At 41.5% G+C, this 26,436-nt stretch overlaps 2 protein-coding genes across 2 annotated transcripts in view; one reads left to right on the forward strand and one right to left on the reverse strand.

The window, feature by feature from the left end:
* Positions 1 to 47: 47 nt before the first annotated feature.
* On the forward strand, positions 48 to 21,551 carry LOC124276528 (protein lin-37 homolog). Its single transcript, XM_046712160.1, is given in 9 exon segments — positions 48 to 185; positions 7,727 to 7,796; positions 10,066 to 10,116; positions 11,384 to 11,484; positions 12,430 to 12,551; positions 12,553 to 12,615; positions 13,059 to 13,184; positions 13,603 to 13,676; positions 21,183 to 21,551. Coding segments are annotated over 9 exon segments (720 nt in total). The 5' UTR covers positions 48 to 166; the 3' UTR covers positions 21,277 to 21,551.
* Positions 21,552 to 22,520: 969 nt separating this feature from the next.
* Positions 22,521 to 26,436, reverse strand: part of LOC124276530 (pre-rRNA-processing protein TSR1 homolog) — a 32,069-nt gene continuing 28,153 nt past the window's right edge. Inside the window, 5 exon segments of the mRNA XM_046712162.1 lie at positions 22,521 to 23,504; positions 24,081 to 24,155; positions 25,144 to 25,284; positions 26,029 to 26,080; positions 26,082 to 26,132. Coding sequence (XP_046568118.1) covers positions 23,299 to 23,504; positions 24,081 to 24,155; positions 25,144 to 25,284; positions 26,029 to 26,080; positions 26,082 to 26,132 — 525 coding nt within the window. The 3' untranslated portion in view covers positions 22,521 to 23,298.

Here is a 26,436-nt window from a genome sequence, read left to right on the forward strand (position 1 = left end):
GAGCCTGTTACGTTATCTAACCAATCAGAAACGTCGTTAATGCGTACGGCAGTGTCAATGGCGGCTTTTGCAAAATAAGGCCAAGAGGAAGATTTTTGAGTACGACCCTGTCGTGCCTTGAATTAAATAACCATAGCTATCGTTGCTATTTCAAGAAGAATTCAAGATGTCAAGAAACAAACATGGTGTGTAACTCTTTGGACGTACTTGCAGTAGAATGGTCTGAAATGCATGAAATATCCTCTGTAGCTGATCTGCATGACGATGATTGCCACATCCTCTAAACCCCCAGAGGTTTTTAGAGATGTGGGACTATGTAGACACATCTGTCAGAATGTGGACACACTGCAATTTACAAAGTACACTCTGACTGTTCAGTAATATCCTTTAGTCTACTATATTATCACCTGATTTATTGATTGTTTGATCTTTCATAATTCTGAATGGGAACAATATTTATGGATAGACAACTATAGATACGTCGATTCGGTGTAGATACTAGATGCTTACACCGTTATCAAGCAAGTAATAACGATGTTAGGATCTACATCTACGATGTTAGCCTCTATTTTGCATCAAAGAAGTTGTCTGTCCATAAATATTGTTCCTCACAAACTCACAGCAGAGACCATATATGATATATGGTATCTGCTCACAGTCATCCCAGTGACCAGCCTTGAGCGGTCCTATACAGTCAAGACATGACCCTGTATCGCAGCAGAGACAACATTCTAATCAGCCCATGTAATAAATTAATATTCAGGTTTTGGTTTGGTTGTTGTTTAGCCGCACTGCTATATGGCAGTGGTCTGTAAATAATCGAGACCTGACCAGACAATCCAGCCATATTCCTGCTATATGGCAGTGGTCTGTAATTGACAGTGTAAATAATCGAGACCTAACCAGACAATCAGTGTCCTGACTAATTTTCCACTTGCCCTGATTTTATTACATAATCATGATGATGTAATTATGAAAGAATAAATCAACATGGCATTTGATGTTAATGTTTACTGGACTATTTATTGTAAACTGATATATAGCAAAGAAAGACAACTCTACTTTATTATCATTACGAAATTTAATAGCTACATTTTGAGCAGATATGAAATTAAATCCAAGTTTTTTTGCAGTTTGAAATCATAAGTGGAAATTATCTAGTAGCCTACAGACAAGTAAGATACCATTATTTGATTGCCCGAAATGAAAACTGACTTGTCCCGGGCATCAGGTGATGGGATTTTTGAACCCCTGACTGATCTACACAATTGGGATACAATGACATGTGTCAACCAATAATCAGATGCGCGTATACTTCACATTTTCCCAAGACTATGATATTTGTCCACCTAGAAAAATGAAAAATTTGGCATGCAAATTCTTAAATGTAACACTTAAACAATATTGCAGATAGTTTATGATTAATTTCTTAACTAGATGACATTTCTAGAAAACAGTAACTTTATTTCAGTAGCATACAGAATGTGTTTGGCAGTCATTTCCTTATATTTGCCAATTGCATACAAAATTATATAGTGAATGGACTGTTACGCATTCACCATGAGCTAATGATACAGACATGAAGTCTATCAGCTTTGGCACACAACCTGATGTACTTGTCAACAATGAAATGCAGGGATTGGGAAAGGCAGGAGCCATGGGCCATTTTGCACATTAGAATAAAAAATGGCCCATTAAAATGTTAAACTTTACTATTGATACAAGGGTTTGGGCCCATTCTAAATTCAGAAAATGGCTAATAATCCTGAAAATGGCCCATTGTCAAAGTTCTCTATCCCAATCCCTGAAATGGTGGTATTTCTTTAGGGTTAAGCTTGAGGTAGGGTCAGGTTCGGTTGGTGGATATATTCTATAATGCCTCTGAAACAGTTTATCCTGTTACTACACTATCCGGTTATAAAAAGAGTTATTTTTCCTTATCCTGACTCATGCTCTTTTGCTTGTCTTCTTCTTCTTGCGAACATAGTGGAACACTTGTATCTCCTTATTTGAAGCTCCCTTCAAAATAAAATCACTAATTGGTACTCACCACGAGTTGCTCCCCTTTGTCTCCCCTGGCGGGAAAAGGTGTCGCCACCCTCTGGCCATGTGCTCCACTCTCTCCTTCTTCGCCCAGTGAGCAGGATGTGAGAGCGCCTTGTGTCTCCTTACACACATATCCTTTGATAATCTCTTAGTTTTTACCTCTCATAGGTTACTATAGAGGTATAGCTAGTATCCTTTACTATTTGTATTGATTAATTATCGTATTTCTACTGTTTATTCACGTATATTCGTGATTGTTCAGCTAGCTTTACGTTCATGAAAATCTGTACGATTTGTAGATTACGTTTTTCTGCCTCCGATCCACATGTAATATGCCCTAGTTGTTCTACGCCGTGTGCGTTTAATTCACGTTGCAGTTACTGCATTAATTTATCTCATTCTGCATTTAATAAATATCATCTTTGCGTCTTAAGACGTGCTGCAGATAGATCACGCAAACAAGGGCAAAACATGGCAGAGAGTCCAGATATTCCTTCCAGTCAGCTGCTAGCGATCGACCCTCTCCCGTCTGGTGTTCTGCTAGAGACCCCTGCGGCAGAGGAACGTGGGACGCAGTCCGTTACCTCGAAGAAACGACCGGCCTCCCCAGACATCCCGTCATTGCAGACTAAGTCTAAGAGGGCCTCATCGTCGTCTCAACGCAGATTGAGGACACCCAGGGCAGCGCAGACTTCCAAAGGGAAATCTACGAAGACAGCAAGAACTTTCTCAGCCGAGATCGTTCCAGCAGCAGAGTTGGGCCTCTACGATGATCAGCCGATAATCATCCCCGACTTACGGCAGAAGAAGCGACCGGTGTCAGCGACTGTGACTTCTGCAGAGATCTCCATGCAGCCTGATGCCTCTACACCGACGTCAGACGTCATTGATGTGAACCCCATCGCAGAAAAGACGCCGACGACTTCGTCACAGATCATCCCAGAAGACATGATGCGGCAGATTATGAACATCATGGAGGACCACTACAAACTGCGCAAGCAGGGTCCGAGCCTTCGCGAAGGCTCCAACGTAGACAGCACCCCAGAGGCACCCCCCGTCAACGTAGCAGCCAAGACGATGTCACCTTCGCGAAGGAAGTCCCGCACCACCTTGACGAAGGACCTAGATGTACAGCCTTCGCGAAGGCCTTCGCGAAGGCGGGAGAGATCATCACCATCTTCGATTTCATCTCTAGATATGGACTCAGACCATCAGACATCACGGAAGCCTTCGTGAAGGTCATATCATCGATCCCCCGGACCGGACGCAAATGAAGCTTCGCGAAGGCATTCGCGAAGGACATATGATTCCAGATCTTCATCGTCTAGAAGAACATCGAGGGACTGCCGAAGAGCTTCGCGAAGCTATCAACATTCACCTCACAAGTCTCCGAGAAGATCATCCCATAGACGATCTCCACTCCGTTCATCACCAGGTCGATCACCCATCAGATCTCCACATAGAGCGGCACACAAGTCAACTAGATCGCCACAAACCTCATCAGATATACAGACAGCTACACGCAGTCCCGAAGAGCATCTACAATTTATTAATGATGATGGTTTTGAGGATGATGGAGGAATCATATTTTCTGATGCAGAGATACGGTATTGGATGGTCAATAACCTAGATCTCACATCACCATCTAAAAGTGGCAATACAGCTCAGACCGTTGGCTCAAGATACAACAGACCATTCCACCAGCTCTACTCTCTCCGTTACCACTGCGACAATGGCAGAGCCTACTAGGTCTTCTCACATCAGCCCAAGACATGACTGTCACAGGCAGATTACAGTTACGTCCCCTACAGGTCCTCATCAACGCACATCTCAACGATGTACAACCATTCAGTCTACCGAAACATCTCAGACCACATCTACTATGGTGGACCAAGAAATCGAATGTCTGCGAAGGGATTTGTTTAGCAGAGCAGGAATACAAAACCCATCTGTATGTAGATGCGTCACTCCAAGGTTGGGGAGCTCATCTCACCAACCACACGATATCAGGGTTATGGAATCAGCAAGAATGCAAACTCCATATAAACAGTCTAGAAATGAAAGCTGTAATCAACGCCATTCTACATTGGAGCACATTTCTACAAAATGCGCGCCTAATGATCCATACAGACAATTCGACAGTGGCGTTCTACATAAACAAGCAAGGCTCAACGAGATCGATGAACCTTTTGAACCTAAGCTTTCAACTGTTCGATTTAATACAAGATCTAAATCTACATGTCAGAGCAGTGCACATTCCCGGAGCCAGAAATATACTAGCAGACGCTCTCTCTCGCCTCATCTACCATCACCGACAGAGTGGATGATCAACCGGGAAATTTTTGCACAGATAATCAAGCAATTAGGAGCGCCGCTAATAGACCTATTCGCCACGCCGATTCAACAATCAGCTACCGACATTCGTGTCACCAGTCCCAGACCCCAAGCTTGGGCAACGGACGCCTAAGTCTATCATGGGAAGGCCTCAATGCGCATCGCGCTTCCGCCAGCAGCAATAATACCTCAAGTATTACAGAAAATCAGACAAACACAGAGCCTACAACTCACTTTGGTCGCCTCTACTGGTCGGCCAGAACGTGGTTTCCCATACTAATTCAAGAAATCGGTCAACCAACACTGGAGCTACCCAAGCGCCAAGAAACCTGTTAATTCATCCTCACACCAAACAAGTGCACGGAAACCCAGCAATGTTCCAACTACACGTATGGACTGTATACAAATGTGTTTAAACAAGAGAGGATATTCTGCCAGGGCGGCAAAAGCAGTCACGCTTGCCTTTACGTTACTCAACTCAGAACTTGTACGGCGACAAGTGGCACAGTTTCAAAATTATGCTACAAAGAAAGGGTTTACAGCAAGAGAGGCTTCACAACCTCAAGTGGCAGACTATTTGTGTTACCTACGCCAAAACAAACATTTAAAAGGTTCAACGATATCAACATATCTTGCCGCTTTTAGCTCTGTAATCACCATGAGAACGGTGTCAAATTGACAAGATCTCCAGAGTTACTGGCCTTACTACGAGCTTTCCGATTGAGGACCAAAAGCGGAAGTTCCACGCCCCAGCTTGGGATCTGAATGTAGTGTTACAACACCTCACGAAGTGAGGTCTATGAACCCTTGGAATCGACAAACTTTGAATTTCTCTCACAGAAAACATTGTTTCTGCTATCGCTAGCCACAGCAGCAAGAATGTCTGAAATTCACGCTCTGGATTACGAGAGGATACAGTTTGATGACAATCATAACACAGCACACCTCGGATTAAGATGGGATTTCATTGCAAAGAATCAACTGCCAGGTCAACCAGACAGATTATTCCACATCCCGGCGCTATCCTCTATTCTCGGATCACAAGATACACAAGACCTATCACTGTGTCCGGTAAGAGCTTCAAAGTTTATTTACTTAATTTATCCAAAACAAGGAGAAGATTTCTCAAACGCTTATTCATCCCATTATCGCCACGAATCAAACAGAAGTGTCACGGACCACAATATCTATTTGGATAAGGACTGTCATTCTCCTCAGGCCTACAAGGCAGCAGGCTTGGACCCACCAACAGCATCAAATCCACATGAGATCAGGGCACTGGCTTCTACCCTCGCCCTACACGGTAACTGTTCCTTGAACACGATTATGGAAGGATGCTATTGGAAATCTAACATGGTATTTGCTAATCACTACCTAAGAGACATCACTACAGAAGATGTCTCTGGCATTCACCATTTCGACCACTGGTCCTCGCCAGCAACTGACAGTCCCTCAGAGGCTTAAAATATTAGCCTCACAAGATTAATATGTATTTTATACATACTCATCTAGCTTATAACTCTAAGGAGTTTTAGGGCTATGTATATATGTTCAGCTTAAGTATTCTACCTGAAGCATATACTTGGATATAGTCAATTTCAGTGCCTCTATCAGAGTCACCTATATATATATATATATAATTTATATGTATTGTTCAATATATTCATAATGTAATTCCCTTTAATGGCTTTATATAACCTATGGTTTTCTTTATACAGGAAACATCCTAAATCTAAGGCTTCATGAAGTTCCCGTGGGGATATTACAGTATATCTATACAAAATCACTAATTATAAATCCAAAGTATTCTGTTACCCACCTCCGTCCGTGGGATGCTACAAGTAAAGAGCATGAGTCAGGATAAGGAAAAATATGTAATTTTTAGAGTAAAATTGATATTTTATACTTATCCTGACTCATGAGGTTAGCCCTCCCATCCTCCCCACATAACACTTTGGATTTCCCTGTAAATTCAAGTGTTGGGCTCGCTAAATCAGGAGAGAGTGGAGCACATGGCCAGAGGGTGGCGACACCTTTTCCCGCCAGGGGAGACAAAGGGGAGCAACTCGTGGTGAGTACCAATTAGTGATTTTATTTTGAAGGGAGCTTCAAATAAGGAGATACAAGTGTTCCACTATGTTCGCAAGAAGAAGAAGACAAGCAAAAGAGCATGAGTCAGGATAAGTATAAAATATCAATTTTACTCTAAAAATTACATTATTGTACATATCTATCGACATATGTTTGTAATTTATTTTATGAGTTGAATTTAAAATTCATTCAGTATATTTTAGATCTTCATAGATTTCACCAAAATTGTAGTGATTGACAGGTAACAAAACTTATCATTACTTACAGCAACCATTATGAAATTACAACTCTATTGATGCCTTGAAAGTAACTTTTGTCAACAGGGAGGGATACATATGTCCCAAATGCCATGCTATGATACTTTGACTCTGTAAAAGTCATATGTGTTGTATCTCAGTTCTATATCAGACGACCTGTGAAGATCCGGGGTAGAATAGGTCTTCAGCAACCCATTCTTGTCATAAAAGGCGACTATGCTTGTCGTAAAAGGCGACTAACGGGATCGGGTGGTCAGGCTCGCTGACTTGGTTGACACATGTCATTGGTTCCCAATTGCGCAGATCGATGCTCATGCTGTTGATCACTGGATTGTCTGGCCCAGACTCGATTATTTACAGACCGCCGCCATATAGCTGGAATATTGCTGAGTGCGGCGTAAAACTAAACTCACTCACTCACTCTATATCAGACTCAGAATATGCACATAAGCATGATGAATGAAAGAATTGATGGATGTCACCTTCTTCTCTGTGAGAAACTTAGTGCTGCAGAGGATGTTGTTGCTTCATCAGTTGAATGATTAACATGTGATGAAGGAGTAAGCATATACATGTACTCTGAAATGTTGTGTTCCTCATAATATTGAAGTTTACATCCACAAATTCTCTCCCTTATGCGTATCCCTTCCAAATGCTCTCCAAAGACACAAGAGGAATTCTTCCTCTGGTTCCTTTGATGTTCATGAACTGCCAAATGTTCCTTGCGTTCTTGGGGTGTGGGGTAGCCTAGTGGTTAAGCATTCACTTGTCACACAAAAGACACAGGTTCGATTCCCAACATGGGTACAATATTTGAAACCCATTTCTGGTATACCCCGCCGTGATATTACTGGAATATTTTTTTTGCTAAAAGGCGTGAAACTAAAACTCACTGCTTGCATTCTTACTCCTTGTAAATATTAATTATCATGAAATGTCACATTGTCAGTCTGAATTGTTTTCAGGAATAATGATGTGAATTTGTTCATCTTTTATAGCTGAGGTGGCCTCATTCAGATCTAAACTTGGAGCGACCCTTCAGTATCTGGTGGACAAGAAGGATGAGAGGTAACATTGACTAATCAATTTGATTAAATTATATTTCATTTTTATCTTTTTTCTCTGATGTGTATAAAATCAGAAGAATTTATGAACATAGGCAAGAGACAATGGCTACTACCACGCCAGGATATATAATTGTTTAACACTGTCGATTATAAAATGAAATTTTGGTATGTTTGAAAAAGAGATGTTGATCATCTTCACCTGAAACTGACCTTTTTATTGTCTGTATATATGGTACAGAGGCTAACAGTTCAATTTCCAATTACAAATACTTATGTTATGAGCATGCCCAAATCAGACATGGGGTAATTGTAATTTGTAATTGTAATTGAATGTAATTAATTACAAAAATCTATGTACAGTGAAGCCTCGTTAATCCGGACGGTTGCGTTTCTCAGTAAATTCGTCCGGATTGCGAATAGTCCGGACTACTGAATCAAGACCCAAGTTGCTTCCCTAACTATTACAAAAACGACACGAATCTGGATAAAACAAATAAGCATTTAATGTAAAGCTTAATTCATCACATCAATAATTTTACCGAGTGACATCCGCATGTTGATCCGACGTGTCTGATCACGTCCTTCCTCAGCGCAGGTGAGGTAATGTCTAACAAGCAATCTATTGTAGTATGCCTTGAATGTCCGAATTATTCCTGCATCCATCGGGTTGAATATGAGACGGTATTTGGTCACATTTCTCAAAGTTAGCGGCACACTTGTGACTTGCAGCATTGTCGTAAAGCAAAATCACTTTAAGTCCACGCGGACCAAGATCTGTCTGTCAAAGTACATTAACCAATCACAAAACAGCTCACTTGTCATCCACGCTTTGTATTGTGGTGTCAATCAAAGTGTAAATGTACAGTATCTTCAGTCGGAGCTTTTAATGTCTAATTAAAACAACAACCCAGTTGGCCAGTTAATTAAGTAAACATCGCCGGGAGGTGTTGTTACGGTTCGTGAACACGACTTACAGCGTCCGGACTGTGAAGCAATATACTGTTTATTTTACTGATTGGCTACAGCTACTTACCGTCCGGTTCCGGAAACCGAATTTCCGGATTATCGAGGCAAATTATATAGGCATAGATTGGTAACAAGCTGAAATCGCCCGGGAGGCGAGACATCCGGATTATCAGAGTCCGGACTAACGGGGCTTCACTGTAATTGCATGTAATTTGTAATTGAATGTTTAAAATGTAATTTGTAATTGTAATTTAATTAATTAATATCTCAATGTAATTGAATTTTTCAATTACTTTTTCAATTACATCAAATTACATCTCACTTTTTATTTTGGTGGTCATCAGGCAACCCTTTCAATTAAGTTATGTACAATAAGGAGGACAAAGCATTGTTTTTCAATAAGATGCTTGTTGTTGGTATATACTCTAGCAGGTGTTAAGTTCTGAAAGAGATTTGAATGTCTAAGCCTTTGTAACTATCACCATCTGCACATTTGTGAAACAAAGGGAATCAGTAACGCATGACTGAATGTAGGTTGGTATTTGAGGAAATGGGGATTAACAGTACTATTAGTCAAGTTCCTATCAAAATGGCCTCTTTGTTTATTTCTCATAGGATATGATATTCAAAATCTTACTGAACTGTAGTCCTATTTTTATAATCATGAAAGGTAATAAGCCATAAATCCAAGTTGACAAATCCTTTAGTATGTTAATGTGGATTATGTCAGATAGAGAGACCGGCTGATTATATATTGTAATGTAGGCCTGTCATGATACAGTATACCTTAGGTAACAGTGGTGGACAAAGTGTTTTTTGCAACAAGAGATGATAGAGGTGTGTATTTGATAATAAGCCCAAAGAAATATGCAAAATACAAATTTGATCAAATAGTGTACATTGTAGATATAATCTAATTTTGCATTTAACTTTTTGATGACAAAAATATGAATCGGATTTAGTGACTACTCTTTACCAACATCGATATCTTGTTGATTAAAGGAATACAGAAATATATTTTTTGGGGTTTTTTTGTTTGTAACAAAGTAATTTGTAATGTAATTAATTACATTGGTAATGTAATTGTAATTTAATTAATTACATTTTAATTTAAGGTGTAATTGTATTTGTAATTGTAATTGAGGAAAATCAAAGTAATTGTAATTTAATTAATTACATTTCAAAGTAATTGAACCCATGTCTGGCCCCAATGCATGGAAGTAGCACATTAGAAATGTGCATTTATTATGTTATTATCAGGTCAAGTTAAGATATTTCCTTGACCTTGCTGTGTGTATTTTCAGCCCACTGAGTGAAGGTGAAGGATCAAGCAGTCAGCCTGAAGTGCAGGTCCGGTATGTATATAAACGTAACTATGGCAACTAATAAAACAATATATTTCTATTTACTATCAATATTACAGTTAATAACCACTAGGACAGACTAACATCATCCAGACTCTCAAATCAACATATTTTATGAAGAAAAAGCTGATGTTAAGTTGTGTAATAAAATATTATGAAAAGAAACCAAGAGACTTTCTTCATTTTTATGCCCCGCAACAACGAAGTTCCGTCTGTGTGTCCATCCGTGCGTCTGTCACACTTTGTCCGAAGCATATCTCCTAAACTATTGGTGATATGTTAACCAGACTTGGTACATATATCAACCATTATCCCTAGATGTGCCTTTTGGGGTTTAGATCCAGATATGAATTTTATTTTTTGCTGTTTCCATGGAAACATGACTTAGGCTGTGACTATGAGGATGTCATCTTGTTGCATTTTCCATGGCAACAAGTTAGGCTTCAACTGAATTTGGTGGTAGTGCTCCTTTCTGGAGCAGATCTTAAAACCTTTCAATACTCTCCTTCCACTTTGCTGTATACACTTCAAAACATTGACATAATCATAACTAGTAGACATATTCATAAAGAGTATTTTGCCGTTGCGGGGGATATTGATGACTTTGTCTTCTTGTTTTAATTTTCAGAAACCGCATTATGTTAGACTTGCCAATTATTATAAACTCATAAAGGCTGTATTCAATATATCAATTTGTGGGTCTTTAAGATATAAAAACTGAAATTAGAGTAAATACTTGAATTAGGCGGATATAGTATCAGTGCTCTTGTTCTTATTTGTAAAACGTCTTTGTTGGATGAGAATGATACTATGGTTGAAACAGTACTTCAGTGCACAAAACATCATGAGTGTTCCTGCCACGATAAGATACAACGCTTCTTTTCCTTTGAAATAGATAACAACTAGTCTCTGAAATGAACATATTTTCCAGAAAAAAACAGTTCTTAGTTAAAAAGGTAAAATATGGTGAAAAGGAGCCCTGAAACTCTGGAAATCTAGACTTGCATGGGCTTTCTTAGATACATTGTATATTTGTTTCAGGGTCTGTATGACAGACTATTTTTGAACCTGCTCTGAAATAGTTATGTTCAAGAAATCTCCATGCAATATATACATATTGAATCCTATGTATCGCTACACAATTTTATGTAAATTTGCATATCACATCCCATGTATAACACACATAGTAGCGAAACCTTGCTGTATAGTTTCATCCCTATATGATACTTGAGTTGTAAGTATCCTTGTCTCTGTTCAGCCCAATCTCTCCAGTTGGATCCCCAAGGAAGCTTGGGGCCCGGGCACGGAAGAGGAAGAGGAAAGATGATGAAGACGGGGGAGACGGGGATCCATCACATCGTGAGTTGTGCTGGTTGAGATGATCACTGGTTATACTGTTTGATATGTCTGATGTTGTCTCCTGACATGTGGGGATAGGAACAAGGCAGATTTGAATTACTCTGTACACTACGTTTTCCCAAGTCTATAGTCCAAGGATATCATGAATATATTCTTGCAGTAAACATGAGTTTGAGTGAGTGAGTTAGTTTTACGCCGCCAGATTCTTTTCAGCTTTGGTATGGTTTGTTTGTTGTTTAACGCCACACTCAGCAATATTTCAGCTATATGGCGGCGGTCTGTAAATAATCGAGTCTGGACCAGACAATCCAGTGATCAACAGTATGAGCATCGATCTGCACAATGGGGAACAGATGACATGTGTCAAGAAAGTCAGCGAGCCTGACCACCCGATCCTGTACCTTCTTGGGTTCTTGCAGTAAACAGTTGCCCTGATTCAGATTCTCACAAGGCACATAGTACAATTTCTTGGAAAAGAGCAGATATGGGACTGCTAATACTTTATTAACATTTTACAAACACTCAAACATCAAGTTAATTTAAAAAAAGGAAGTAGGAAAGGGAAGGGGGGGAACTCATAATATCTGAAACCGAAGCCACAGCTAGTTTTAATGAATACATCTGTTCCATCAAGAAGACTTTCTTTTGCATGACACCCAGTTTTTCAATGGTGAATGTCACACCAAGTCCATTGTAAGCAGTGGGACTGACCACCATGTTGTTGATAGACCTGAGCCAATTTGATGCTGGTGTGTAATTTGCATTCCAACTGGTCTGTTACTGGTTTGCATGCAAAGCAAACTGACTGATGAAAATCAGAGACGGGTAATTTGATTTGACAAGTATCATGAAAAGGGACCCAGGGGTTTGTTTACCAAAATGCCAGCACTTGAGATGAAAAGGACATGTCTCGCATTCAGACCTGACAATTTCCTGGTGTTACAGAGAGCTACATCATGAAGCTGTTTGACCGGAGTGTGGACTTGGCCCAGTTTGAGGAGGCAACACCGCTGTATCCTGTGTGTCGAGCCTGGATGAAGAACCAGCCAAACAATCGCAACCTGGGCCCTCGGCCGCGGACGCCCGCCCACCCCGGAACCAGATGCTGAGCTACAGTCTCAGGATGATGATGTGAGCAAAGATTGGCTTTCTAGCAGACTGACTGGGTCACAAGATTATAATTATACTTCTCACAATAAATTTATCACCTCCAGATTTTGTATTATCAGGGTTAATAATGTGAAGATAAACTGTAAAGTCCTTTTCTATGGCTGACAATCTGAATTTGCAGATAATGAAAAGTTTTGTAATGATTGTAAACCAAGAAAACGTGATCTGTTATGTCACCTGATGCACCAATTCATGTGTTAGTGAGTGAGTGTCGTTTTTCACTTTTAGCAATATTCACTGCAGGGGACACCCGAAAAGGGCTTCACACATAGTACCCATGTGGAGAATCGAACACAGGTCTTCAGCATGACGAGCGAGCGATTTAACCACTAGGCTACGGTACCTTCAATTCATGTGTGAATGATATATAGTTACCATAATGAGACTTGATTTATGTTTTCCAGCCCGACAGATTCCCGGACATCTTTCTACTACCAGTGCCAGTTAAACAGGAAATAACCGATGAGTTTAAAGATCCCAGAATTCCCAGTCAACTGATGGTGGAGGAGGCTCCCCTGGACATCCATGCGGTAAGTGTATCCAGTCATTCAAACATCACATCCATGGTCAGAACCTTTGATTGTAGGTTTAAATTCAAGTACAAATGATTATGTCTCTAGGTTTGTTTGCTCGACACCTGTGGGCATGGGTTTCACCAAAATGGTGAATGTCTCCCACATTTAGTAAACACACTGTTATAAAACATGAATACTGATAATAGCGGCATTGAATTTATCACACTCAATTCTCGACGTTTACCTTGTTTCTCAACAATATTTGTCTCTTCTATTTATTTCGAAATCCTGCTATATTATTTTCCCAGTTAACTGGCTTCAGTTCAAATTTTTCAGATTTTAGTACTAGACCAGCATGTGTTGAGGAATCACACCAATAACATTGTATTATTGTAATTATTAATTACATTCATTATGCAACCAACTATTTCAGGATCCTGACCAGGCTCCACCCCCAGAGCACCTGCTGCTGAATCACATGGCCCGATGGAAGCGCATCAGAATGAAGTATGTATTTTTCCTTATCCTGACTCATGCTCTTTTGCTTGACTTCTTCTTCTTGCGAACATAGTGGAACACTTGTATCTCCTTATTTGAAGCTCCCTTCAAAATAAAATCACTAATTGGTACTCACCACGAGTTGCTCCCCTTTGTTTCCCCTGGCGGGAAAGGTGTCGCCACCCTCTGGCCATGTGCTCCACTCTCTCCTTCTTCGCCCAGTGAGCAGGATGTGAGAGCGCCTCGTGTCTCCTTACACACCATATCCTTTGATAATCTCTTAGTTTTTACCTCTCATAGGTTACTATAGAGGTATAGCTAGTATCCTTTACTATTTGTATTGATTAATTATCGTGATTTCTACTGTTTATTCACGCAGTATTCGCGGATTGTTCAGCTAGCTTTACGCTGATGAAAATCTGTACGATTTGTAGATTACGCTTTTCTGCCTCCCATCCACATGTAATATGCCCTAGTTGTTCTACTGCAGCGTTTAATTCACGCTGCAGTTACTGCATTAATTTATCTCATTCTGCATTTAATAAATATCATCTTTGCGCCTTTAAGACGCAAGCAGATAGATCACGCAAACAAGGGCAAAACATGGCAGAGAGTCCAGATATTCCATCCAGTCAGCTGCTAGCGATCGACCTCTCTCCGCCTGGTGTTCTGCTAGAGACCCTTCGTAGAGGAACGGGACGCAGTCCGTTACCTCGAAGAAACGACCGCCTCCCCAGACATCCCGCCATTGCAGACCAAGTCTAAGAGGGCTCATCGCCGCCTCAACGCAGATTGAGGACACCCAGGGCAGCGCAGACTTCCAAAGGGAAATCTCCACGAAGACAGCAAGAACTTTCTCAGCCGAGATCGCTCCAGCAGCAGAATTGGGCCTCTACGATGATCAGCCGATAATCATCCCCGACTTTACGGCAGAAGAAGCGACCGTGTCAGCGACTGTGACTTCTGCAGAGATCACCATGCAGCCTGATGCCTCTACACCGACGCCAGACGCCATTGATATGAACCCCATCGCAGAAAAGACGCCGGACTAACTTCGCCACAGATCATCCCAGAAGACATGATGCGCAGATTATGAACATCATGGAGGACCACTACAAACTGCGCAAGCAGGGTCCGAGCCTTCGCGAAGGCTCCAACGTAGACAGCACCCCAGAGGCACCCCCCGTCAACGTAGCAGCCAAGACGATGTCACCTTCGCTAAGGAAGTCCCGCACCACCTTGACGAAGGACCTAGATGTACAGCCTTCGCTAAGGCGGGAGAGATCATCACCATCTTCGATTTCATCTCTAGATATGGACTCAGACCATCAGACATCAGGGAGGCTTCGCGAAGGTCATATCATCGATCCCCCGGACCGGACGCAAATGAAGCATCGCGAAGGCATTCGCGAAGGACATATGATTCCAGATCCTCATCATCTAGAAGAACATCGAGGGACTGCCGAAGAGCTTCACGAAGGGTATCAACATTCACCTCGCAAGTCTCCGAAGATCATCCCATAGACAATCTCCACTTCGCTCATCACCAGGTCGATCACCCGTCAGATCTCCACATAGAGCGGCGCATTAAGTCAACTAGATCGCCACAAACCTCATCAGATATACAGACAGCTACACGCAGTCCCTAAGAGCATCTACAATTTGTTAATGATGATGGTTTTGAGGATGATGGAGGAATCATATTTTCTGATGCAGAGATACGGTATTGGATGGTCAATAACCTAGATCTCACATCACCATCTAAAAGTGGCAATACAGCGCAGACGATTTGATGAAGGAAGATGATCCAGATGCAATCACTCTACCCCGACGACCTCGATTGCGGCAGTGCCACAGAATCTAGATGCAGCTTTCCAGAAAGCTACGAAGTTCAGTCACCACATCTGCCCAACTTTCAAGCCAAGAAGTTCTCCACGATAACATGGACTCCTTCTACAAGGCCCAGGACATCGATGAGAACTATAAGATCATCAGCGATGTAAAGAACAAGATTTACAAGATGGATGATCGCAAAGTTGGCTCATATAGAAACCATGACGAGACGATGTTCTTTGGGTTAAATAGATCTAGGACGATCAATGAGACTCTTATTACTAGATTCGGATTCCACGACGGAAGATGATAGAATGATTTATTCTGCCTTACTTATGCAAAAGAAAGATCAGCAGTTTTTAACGGATCATCTTACATCTGTTTCAGCAGCACTGACCTTAGCTCGTCGTCCAAGGCCTCCTCGCCTCCTGTAATTGGGGAGAACTTTACAGCCCCACTTTATACAGCCCCGTGGTCGACAACATCCATCTTTGACGGAGAAATCGACAAAGTCGCCAAGGAAGTCTCTAAGGATTCCAGGGAAGTCCTTATGATTAGATCGATGGACACACTAGCCAGCGCCATTCGTCAGACTTCACAAAGATACTCAGGCAGATCTAAGTTCACGGGCCTACAAAGAGCAAGAGACAGGAAGATAGCCAGCTCTAGAGGTAAAGATTCTTTTCGTCAGCCCATATGGCAACTATAGAGGAGGATCAGGAAGAGGCAGGACACCCAGAGGTTCCCGCAATTATAGACGCTGAAACACAGGTTCGAACGACTGGAGTCTTCCACCCCAGCCGTTCCAGTACAGCCAGCTCAAGTGGGTGGACGCCCCAACTACACTGGGAAAACTGGGGAATATTGCAAGACCCTTACGCCTCCAACATTCTTCAACACGGATTTCAGATCCTCTACAGGCCAAGCCTCCGCTGACAATCAAACCCCCAAGTTCGATTTACAAGCTAAACAACTACCAAAGATAAGAGAGGCTGTTTCATCACTCCTATCCAAACAGGCCATAGAAGTAATAGATCAAGCAAACGTCCGAACCAGGTTTCTACTCCCCAGTTTTCCTAGTTCCCAAGAAAACTCCACGGAGAAATACAGACTCATCTACAACATGAGCTTTTTCAACAAGAACTATCTACGCAAACCACCGGTTTCGCATGATACATTTACCTCAGTTACGCCAGATGATTCGTCCTATGGACTACATGGGCAGCATAGATCTACAGGATGCCTACCTGCACATCCCCATTCATCCCGATTCCAGGAAATACCCCACGATTTACTCTAGAAGGGCTACATTACCAGTGGAAAGTACTCCCATTCGAATATCATCAGCCCCTGGCTATTCACGAGGATAACGAAACCGATTATCAAATTTCTACATCGTCAAGGGCTACGCAGTGCTTTTTTACCTCGACGACGGATACAAGTAGATCAAGATCCACTGCGCCTCAAACTACAGTTAAATTACATCATAAAGCTACTAACACAACTAGGTTGGTTAGTAAACTTACGCAAGTCGGACCTAGTACCATCGCAAAGACCTGCAGTTCCTAGGTATTCGATTCATCACAAATCGCAACCCGTATTATGGTACCAGAAGACCGCTTGGCTCAAGATACAGCAGACCATTCCACCAGCTCTACTCTCTCCGCTACCACTCGCGACAATGGAAGAGCCTACTAGGTCTTCTCACATCAGCCCAAGACATGACTGTCACAGGCAGATTACAGTTACGCCCCCTACAGGTCCTCATCAACGCACATCTCAACGATGTACAACCATTCAGTCTACCGAAACATCTCAGACCGCATCTACTATGGTGGACCAAGAAATCGAATGTCTCAAGGGATTTGTTTAGCAGAGCAGGAATACAAAACCCATCTGTATGTAGACGCTGTTACTCCAAGGTTGGGGAGCTCATCTCACCAACCACACGATATCAGGATTATGGAATCAGCAAGAATGCAAACTCCATATAAACAGTCTAGAAATGAAAGCTGTAATCAACGCCATTCTACATTGGAGCACATTTCTACAAAATGCGCTCCTAATGATCCATACAGACAATTCGACAGTGGCGCTTCTACATAAACAAGCAAGGCTCAACGAGATCGATGAACCTTTTGAACCTAAGCTTTCAACTGTTCGATTTAATACAAGATCTAAATCTACATGTCAGAGCAGTGCACATTCCCGAGCCAGAAATATACTAGCAGACGCTTCTCTCGCCTCATCTACCATCACCGACAGAGTGGATGATCAACAGAGAAATTTTTGCACAGATAATCAAGCAATTAGGGCCGCTAATAGACCTATTCGCCACGCCGATTCAACAATCAGCTACCGACATTCGTGTCACCAGTCCCAGACCCACAAGCTTGGGCAACGGACGCTCTAAGTCTATCATGGAAGGCCTCAATGCGCACGCTGTTTCGCTTCGCCAGCAATAATACCTCAAGTATTACAGAAAATCAGACAAACACAGAGCCTACAACTCACTTTGGTCGCGCCCTACTGGTCGGGCCAGAGAACGTGGTTTCCCATACTAATTCAAGAAATCGGTCAACCAACACTGGAGCTACCTGCCGCCGCGAAACCTGTTAATTCATCCTCACACCAAACAAGTGCACGGAAACCCAGCAATGTTCCCACTACACGTATGGACTGTATACAAATGTGTTTAAACAAGAGAGGATATTCTGCCAGGGCGGCAAAAGCAGTCACGCTTTGCCTTTACGCTACTCAACTCGTAACTTGTACGACTCCACAAGTGGCACAGTTTCAAAAATTATGCTACAAAGAAAGGGTTTACAGCAAGAGAGGCTTCACAACCTCAAGTGGCAGACTATTTGTGTTACCTACCAAAACAAGCATTTAAAAGGTTCAACGATATCAACATATCTTGCCGCTTTAGTTCTGTAATCACCATGAGAACGGGTGTCAAATTGACAAGATCTCCAGAGTTACTGGCCTTACTACGAAGCTTTCCGATTGAGGACCAAAAGCGGAAGTTCCACGCCCAGCTTGGGATCTGAATGTAGTGTTACAACACCTCACGAGTGAGGTCTATGAACCTTTGGAATCGACAAACTTTGAATTTCTCACAGAAAACACTGTTTCTGCTATCGCTAGCCACAGCAGCAAGAATGTCTGAAATTCACGCTCTGGATTACGAGAGGATACAGTTTGATGACAATCATAACACAGCACCTCGGATTAAGATGGGATTTCATCGCGAAAATCAACTGCCAGGTCAACCAGACAGATTATTCCACATCCCGGCGCTTATCCTCTATTCTCGGATCACAAGATACACAAGACCTATCACTGTGTCCGTAAGAGCTTCAAAGTTTATTTACGACGATCCAAAACAAGGAGAAGATTTCTCAAACGCTTATTCATCCCCTTATCGCCACGAATCAAACAGAAGTGTCACGGACCACAATATCTATTTGGATAAGGACTGTCATTCTCCGTGCCTACAAGGCAGCAGGCTTGGACCCACCAACAGCATCAAATCCACATGAGATCAGGGCACTGGCCTCTACCCTCGCCCTCTCTACACGGTAACTGTTCCTTGAACACGATTATGGAAGGATGCTATTGGAAATCTAACATGGTATTTGCTAATCACTACCTGAGAGACATCACTACAGAAGATGTCTCTGGCATTCACCATTTCGACCACTGGTCCTCGCCAGCAACTGACAGTCCCTCGTGAGGCGTTAAAATATTATCCTCACAAGATTAATATGTATTTTATACATACTCATCTAGCTTATAACTCTACGGAGTTTTAGGGCTATGTATATATGTTCAGCTTAAGTATTCAACCTTAAGCATATACTTTGGTATAGTCAATTTCAGTGCCTCTATCAGAGTCACCTATATATATATATATAATTTATATGTATTGTTCAATATATTCATAATGTAATTCCCCTTTAATGGCTTTATATAACCTATGGTTTTCTTTATACAGGAAACATCCTAAATCTAAGCCTTCATGAAGTTCCCGTAGGGGATATTACAGTATATCTATACAAAATCACTAATTATAAATCCAAAGTATTCTGTTACCCACCTCCGCTCAGAGGATGCTACAAGCAAAAGAGCATGAGTCAGGATAAGGAAAAATATGTAATTTTTAGAGTAAAATTGATATTTTATACTTATCCTGACTCATGAGGTTAGCCCTCCCATCCTCCCCACATAACACTTTGGATTTCCCTGTAAGTTCAAGTGTTGGGCTCGCTAAATCAGGAGAGAGTGGAGCACATGGCCAGAGGGTGGCGACACCTTTCCCGCCAGGGGAAACAAAGGGGAGCAACTCGTGGTGAGTACCAATTAGTGATTTTATTTTGAAGGGAGCTTCAAATAAGGAGATACAAGTGTTCCACTATGTTCGCAAGAAGAAGAAGACAAGCAAAAGAGCATGAGTCAGGATAAGTATAAAATATCAATTTTACTCTAAAAATTACATTTTTATGTATGAATTAAAGGTTCAAATCCTATAAAAACATAAATACCATTGCTTGTTGGTATGAAAAGTGGAAAATGCCTACATCAGTTTGATATGACTCATTCACAGGTTGTCTTGCCGCATGTTACTGCAAAATTGCTGATGCTCGTTAAACAATATTCACTCACCCATTCACAGACTGACCTTGTCCCATGTTTGTATCGCCTTGGCAATGGTCCAGTGGTCTAGGGCAAGATATGGTGGTGGTGATATAGTTTTAGGGCGACTTGGACTAGATATGACAAGATATGTAGCTTTTTAGAGTTGCATACCTTTGTCAGACAAGGATTCGCTAGTTAATATGGTGGTGGTGATATAGTTTTAGGGCGACTTGGACCAGATAAGACAAGGTATGTAGCTATTCAGAGTTGCATACCTTTGTCAGACAAGGATAATAATAATAATAAGTGTTCTTGTATAGCGCACAAATCAAACTGCAAGGCAATTTCTCTAGGCGCTAAAAGATAGAGTGATCTGAAGAAAGGATTAAAGTTCATAAGCTTGTTTAAAAAGGAAAGTTTTCAGTTGGGACTGGAAAGATTCCACGGACGCGGCTTGTCGGATGTGCAGAGGCAGTGAGTTCCAGAAAAGGGGAGCTGTGTAAGAGAACTGTCTATGTCCATATGACTTTAATCTGACCTTGGGGACATTCAACTGACAATTAGAACTTGATCTTAAAAGCCGTGGTGGGACATATTCACTGAGGAGATCTTTCAGATAGATTGGAGCTTTGTCATGGAGGCACTTGAAAGCGAGAGTGAGGATTTTATATTCTATTCTCTGTTTCGTGGGCAGCCAATGTAAGCGTATCAGCAATGGTGTAATGTGACTGCACTTGTTGACTCGGCAAATCAATCGCGCCGCAGAGTTTCGCTAGTTGATATGGTGGTGGTGATATAGTTTTAGGGCGACTTGGACCAGATAAGACAAGATTTTAGCTGTTCAGAGTTGCATACCTTTGTCAGACAAGGATTCGCTAGTTGAAGGTTAAGATCTTTGTGTATCAAAGCTCACACTGTGATAGAACCAAAATGGACCTTTATTGAGGTCTGTCCATCGGCTTTATTGTATCATAGGAAATTGGCTGATAATATTCATGTAAAGTTAGGATTGTATTTGTAATAATTATTACATTGTTTTTTCAGGTGGAAGGAACAAGCGTTCAAAAATGAATTGCGCTTCAACGACAGCTTAACAATTCTCAAGGACATGTTTGAAAGGCAGTGCAAAGAAGGATGAAGCTGTGCAAATGCAATTAATATATTAATTTACATTTTTTCAGTCTTCAAAACAGAAGTCATACCATTTACTTTCTGCTCTTCGAATATTGTCAAATGCTCCTTAAGTCAGATTTTACATACTATTTGTGGAGAGATACAGTCTAATGGTTTAAATGTCCTCTCAAAATATGAAGATGTTTCAAGATGTTACTGCTTTCATCCTCAGAATGTCCTGTGTAATTCTGAAATGTGTTTTGTTTATGAATGCTGTTTGTAAATATTGCTTCAGAAAAACGCTTGTTTTCCTTATTTATTTACTCTCACAAAAAGTGAGGATGACACCTCGTCATCACATCATCTTGTCCGGGCAGCTGTGTTGACTTTTTCAGTTGCTTATCGAAACTTGTTGCACTGGGCGTGTTGATTTTGCTGTAAAGCCAATCTTTGAAAAGTTTGAAAACACGGAATATCAAGGATTGGTTTCAGTAGCTGGATCTTTGATCTTTCAATCGTGGTCGTGTATGTGTATTTCATTGCACATGCCTCGTAACAGTTTTTCATCCTGCAGCAGGGTTTTAGATTTGTTTAGTGTTTGGACATTGAATGACCGGTGTCCAAAAGACCTTGTACAAACCTGGTAACGAAGTGGAGTAATAGCCTTTCTTAAATTGATAAAATCAGGGAAATATCTCTAGCAGTGAGTGACTGAGTATGGTTTCAATATCACAGCGGGGGACACCACAAATGGGCTTCACTCTTGTACCCCTGGTGAGATGTCTAACCTGGGTCGTCGGCATAATGAGCAAACGCGTCAGCCACAGCCCTGTCCAGTGGTGTAGACCTGAATGTGAGTAATTGCATGGAGATTACTTCTTCCGTGTCCCTTATAATAAGTCATAATGCCCTGTGCCTATTTAACTACCGAAAATATCCCAAATTGCCAAAGGTTAGTTGGACACATTAAGTCCCATCCAAGGTTGAATCCTGCCTTGTGGAAGATCCGCCATTACTCAGCAGCCATTTTGACCATCCAATCTCCATTTCTCACATTTACACTGCCATCAGATCTACTTTTGTGGATCAACATGTCCGAGGAACCAAGGTCGGACTGAATTGGAGAGGCAGTCGTATGGTTCTGCTGAAGTGGCGTCAGGATTTGAACCCATGACCTGCATAAACATTGCAAGCTGCATGCATACCTTTGGCAAAAAAAACATTCAGACCTCACATCCCGAACAGGTAACAATGAGCAAAACAAGTAAGGAAGTTCAGATGTTTTATGCACTTATTCACATTTTGTACAAGTTCAGATATGTACAAATACATATACACAATGGTACGGGGTCATTCTTTAAACAATCTTCATAATACACCCAACATTGTGTGCATTTCAATGAAGTGAAATGAAAGGAACAGGCTCCTGCCCATCTTCTGCGTAATTGTTGACATAATTACACATTTCCTATTTGCTGGGATGAAAATCAGTTAATTCCTACAGCAAAACGTACCTAGAACTAATCCCAGTACAAATGAGATTTACGACAGCTTTAACACTTAAGATAATCCCATACATCATCTCTGTAACATTCTGTTTTGGCAACCAAATCACTGATGGACTTTATCTGCTCTTCGGATTATTCTTTGACAGGTATATCGATAATGAATTAAAGAGATGGTCAATCCGTCCAGCCCAGACATAAATATTTTTAAAGAGCAATTGTTGGAATAATTTTAGACGCAATATGTCCAATGTGTAGCAGGCTTGTGGTTTTGAAATAGAAAATGTCCTCAAATTCAGGAAGATGGCTTGCCCTTCTATAACAAAATACATTTACTTGTCTTGCTGGAAAGTGTAACAAAATCTCAATAATTCTTTTCTTGTCTACAAAGCCAACAGAAAGTTAGGACTTTCGTACAGTTATATTAAGAATGGGAGTTCCATTCACCTTTGCAGTAGGATTTTTCTGAGAAACGGGCCTGTATTTTGGTCACTAAGAAACAGTGACAGATGACAGCAGTAATATTACAGCTACATCACATATCACTGGAACATCTGGAAAGCTGCCCCCTCCTCCGCCTTGTCATCACTGTCCATGTTGCCAGTACCATATTCCTTTACCACCGTGGGCGTCGTCACATGGGGGTTGTAGGTCCACTTGGGGTACATACGCTTATACAAGTTCATGAGAACAGTGTCCTGAGATTTCATCTTGCCATCAAACACACACTTCATATGGCCATGGGTTCCTGCAAACAGGGGGGGGGTCCTATTAGTATTCTCCTCATCAGGTGAACAAGTTCGACTAAGGCCAATTTCAATACTTACAGTTATATTCTTGGTGACAGAATATTTCATGAAAGCCTGAAATGTTACGCATTATTGACATTGCCCACATTTGCAAATTCTGGGTTAAGAAATTACAAACAATGGGACCAGGAAAGGGGCACTACTCTGCACAGCAAATTGCAGTGCCTTAACCACTTAGTCTTTCTTACGATGCAATTTGATGAAAGTCAGATTTAAGAACATATATGATGACTAGTTCAACTGACAGTTCAACACCATTTTAACATGTCTACCCGTATCCAGGCTGAATTTCCTCTTTAGCAACTAATGGAATCGGGTGGTCAGGATCGCTGACTTGGTTGCCACATGTCATCGGTTCCCAATTGCATAGATCAATTCTCACACTGTTGATCACTGGATTGTATGGTCCAGACTTGATTATTTACAGACCGCCGCTGTGTAGCCAGAATATTGCAGAGTGCAGCGTTAAACAACAAACAAACAAAAACATGTCCTGTTCTGCAAAGAAGACTCACCTAATGGTTCCTTTATGTGGCCCCTCCGTCCCCACTTGGTTCTCAGCTCAACAGGTTTAAACCACGAAATGTCCTCTGAAATGCAAACCATATTCTCATGTGAGTTACAATGTAATTTAGTCTGCTACTTATTCATGTAAGTTTGGTTATTCTCGTATCATCCTATCACTGATGGTCTTCACTGAGATCCTCAAAACTGACCTATCCTCAAATATATTAACGAACTGTTACCTTGGTAATTCCAGTGAAGAGACAGGAATCTTAAATCCAGCACAAGATGAAAATCATATTTGAAAGTAGGAACACCTGTGCTGACAGTACAAGGCACACTCTTCCTGGTGACTGACAGTACGAAGCAGTGTGTTATGTGCAAAAGCTTTATTGTGGATTATCCTGAAAGGCAGTTTATGTCATTTCCTTATAACATAAACATTGTGTGTGTGTGTGCGTGTATGCGAGAGAGAGAGAGAGATAAATGTATTTGGTGGCGGTGGATTGTAGGAAATATGACACAATTCATAGACACCTTAGACCCACCATCTCCTATGATGAACCCAGTCCCTAATATAACCAGTCATCAGAAGATTACAAATCCCCCCGGCCCCCACATATTTGAAAGAACAAATTGTTTCCATGGAAATCATGAAAAATATAATGCCAAAAATCTGTAAGTAGCAAAAGGCACCACTTCAAGATCTGTTTGATATATCTGCCAAGTTTTGTTGAAAGATATTGAAAGGTTTTCGAGTTGTGCCCAGAAACGAAGCCAAACCCTCCAAAACGCTTCCATGGAAACCGGGAAAAATAAAAATGACAAAAATCTGTAAATAGCAAAAGGCACTTCAAGATCTGTTTGATATATCTACCAATTTTTGTTGAAAAATATTAAAAGGTTTTTGAGTTATGCTCCGGCAACAAAATGACAGACGGAAGAGGCATCGACTATATCCCCCCGCATCACATGCCGGGAGGATAAAAAGCTGTACCTCCTCTGAAAATTCACTATCACTCAATACTAAAACACCCCCAATCAAAATCTACAAATGATATTGTATGAACTCACCTCTGTTGAAGAACATGTATCTGATGACTGCAGACCGCTTGTTAATCTTGAACGGGTAGCCACTAAGCACGGCCCTCTTGGCTACTATCCTGTCAGGGTTGACCGACAGCAGGGTACCTGTGGCCACCAGGCTCTGTTCTCCTGTAGGACATGGAAATACACTGTGTCAAACACCATACGCTGTTCATTACAAGACTGAGTGAGTATGGTTTTATGCCGTTTTTAGCAATATCATGGCAGGGGACACTAGAAATGGGCTTCACACATTGTACCCATGTGGGGAATCGAACCCAAGTCTTCAGTGCGGCGAGCAAATGCTTTAACCACTAGGCTACCCCACCGCCCATAATTACAAGAGGGTGGAGGGATAGCCAACTTGTTAGCATTCTGTGAAGCATAATAGAAAATAAACACAGCTTTTTTCTTCTCTTTCAGATTTAAAGACTATAAGCTATCGCTGATTTATGTCTTGTGTTGCTGCTAAGTGACTAAATGCTTCAACTATTAAGTACATTCATCTCAGACCGCCTCCGTTGGTGTAGTGGTTAGAGCGTCTGCCCGGAGTGTGGAAGGTCGCGGGTTCGATCCCCGACCGCGTCATACCAAAAGACGTTAAAATATGGTACTTGTTGGTCCCTGCCTGGTGCTCGGCATTGATGGGTACAACAAGGACTGGTCGGCTCAGAGCCAGTATAATGTGTCTGAGTGGGGTATTCATGCTTCACTGCGGCATGGTATCTCAGTGGGCTAGCACTATAAACCAGCTTCAGTCCGGGCTAGTACAAGCAGCCGCACATACACACGCATGCACGTCGTCATATGAGCGAAATATTCTCAAGCACGACGTTAAACCCTATTTCACCACCACCACCACATTCATCTCACCATAGGCCGTTTCCTGAAACACCAGAACCGGAGAAGGTGGGAATAGGATTGGGAGCATATACTGTTGCCACTACTGCTGTGCCCGTCGGCATGAACCGCTCAAACTGAAACACAAACGACAACCAGCCATGGTTACTTACACTGATCACATCAACATCTCAACACTGACAGCTGCCCGAATATATACTGCCATACAGAGAGTCAGTATTGAATTTGCCTTCCCCACTTCATGTTTGCCAACAAAGGAGATGATTGGGAGGTCAGACTTGCTGATTTGATTAACACATGTCATCGTATCCCAAGTGTGTGGATGTATGCCCATGATGTATGTTCAATACGTGTGACGGACTGACAATGTTGGACATTAGGTTGGTTTTGTGTGTTGTAACACTGGGATATTTTATTGTT

The sequence above is a fragment of the Haliotis rubra genome, unplaced genomic scaffold (genome assembly GCF_003918875.1).
Source record: "Haliotis rubra isolate DU_JTF1 unplaced genomic scaffold, ASM391887v1 Scf21, whole genome shotgun sequence".
NCBI lineage: Eukaryota > Metazoa > Mollusca > Gastropoda > Lepetellida > Haliotidae > Haliotis > Haliotis rubra.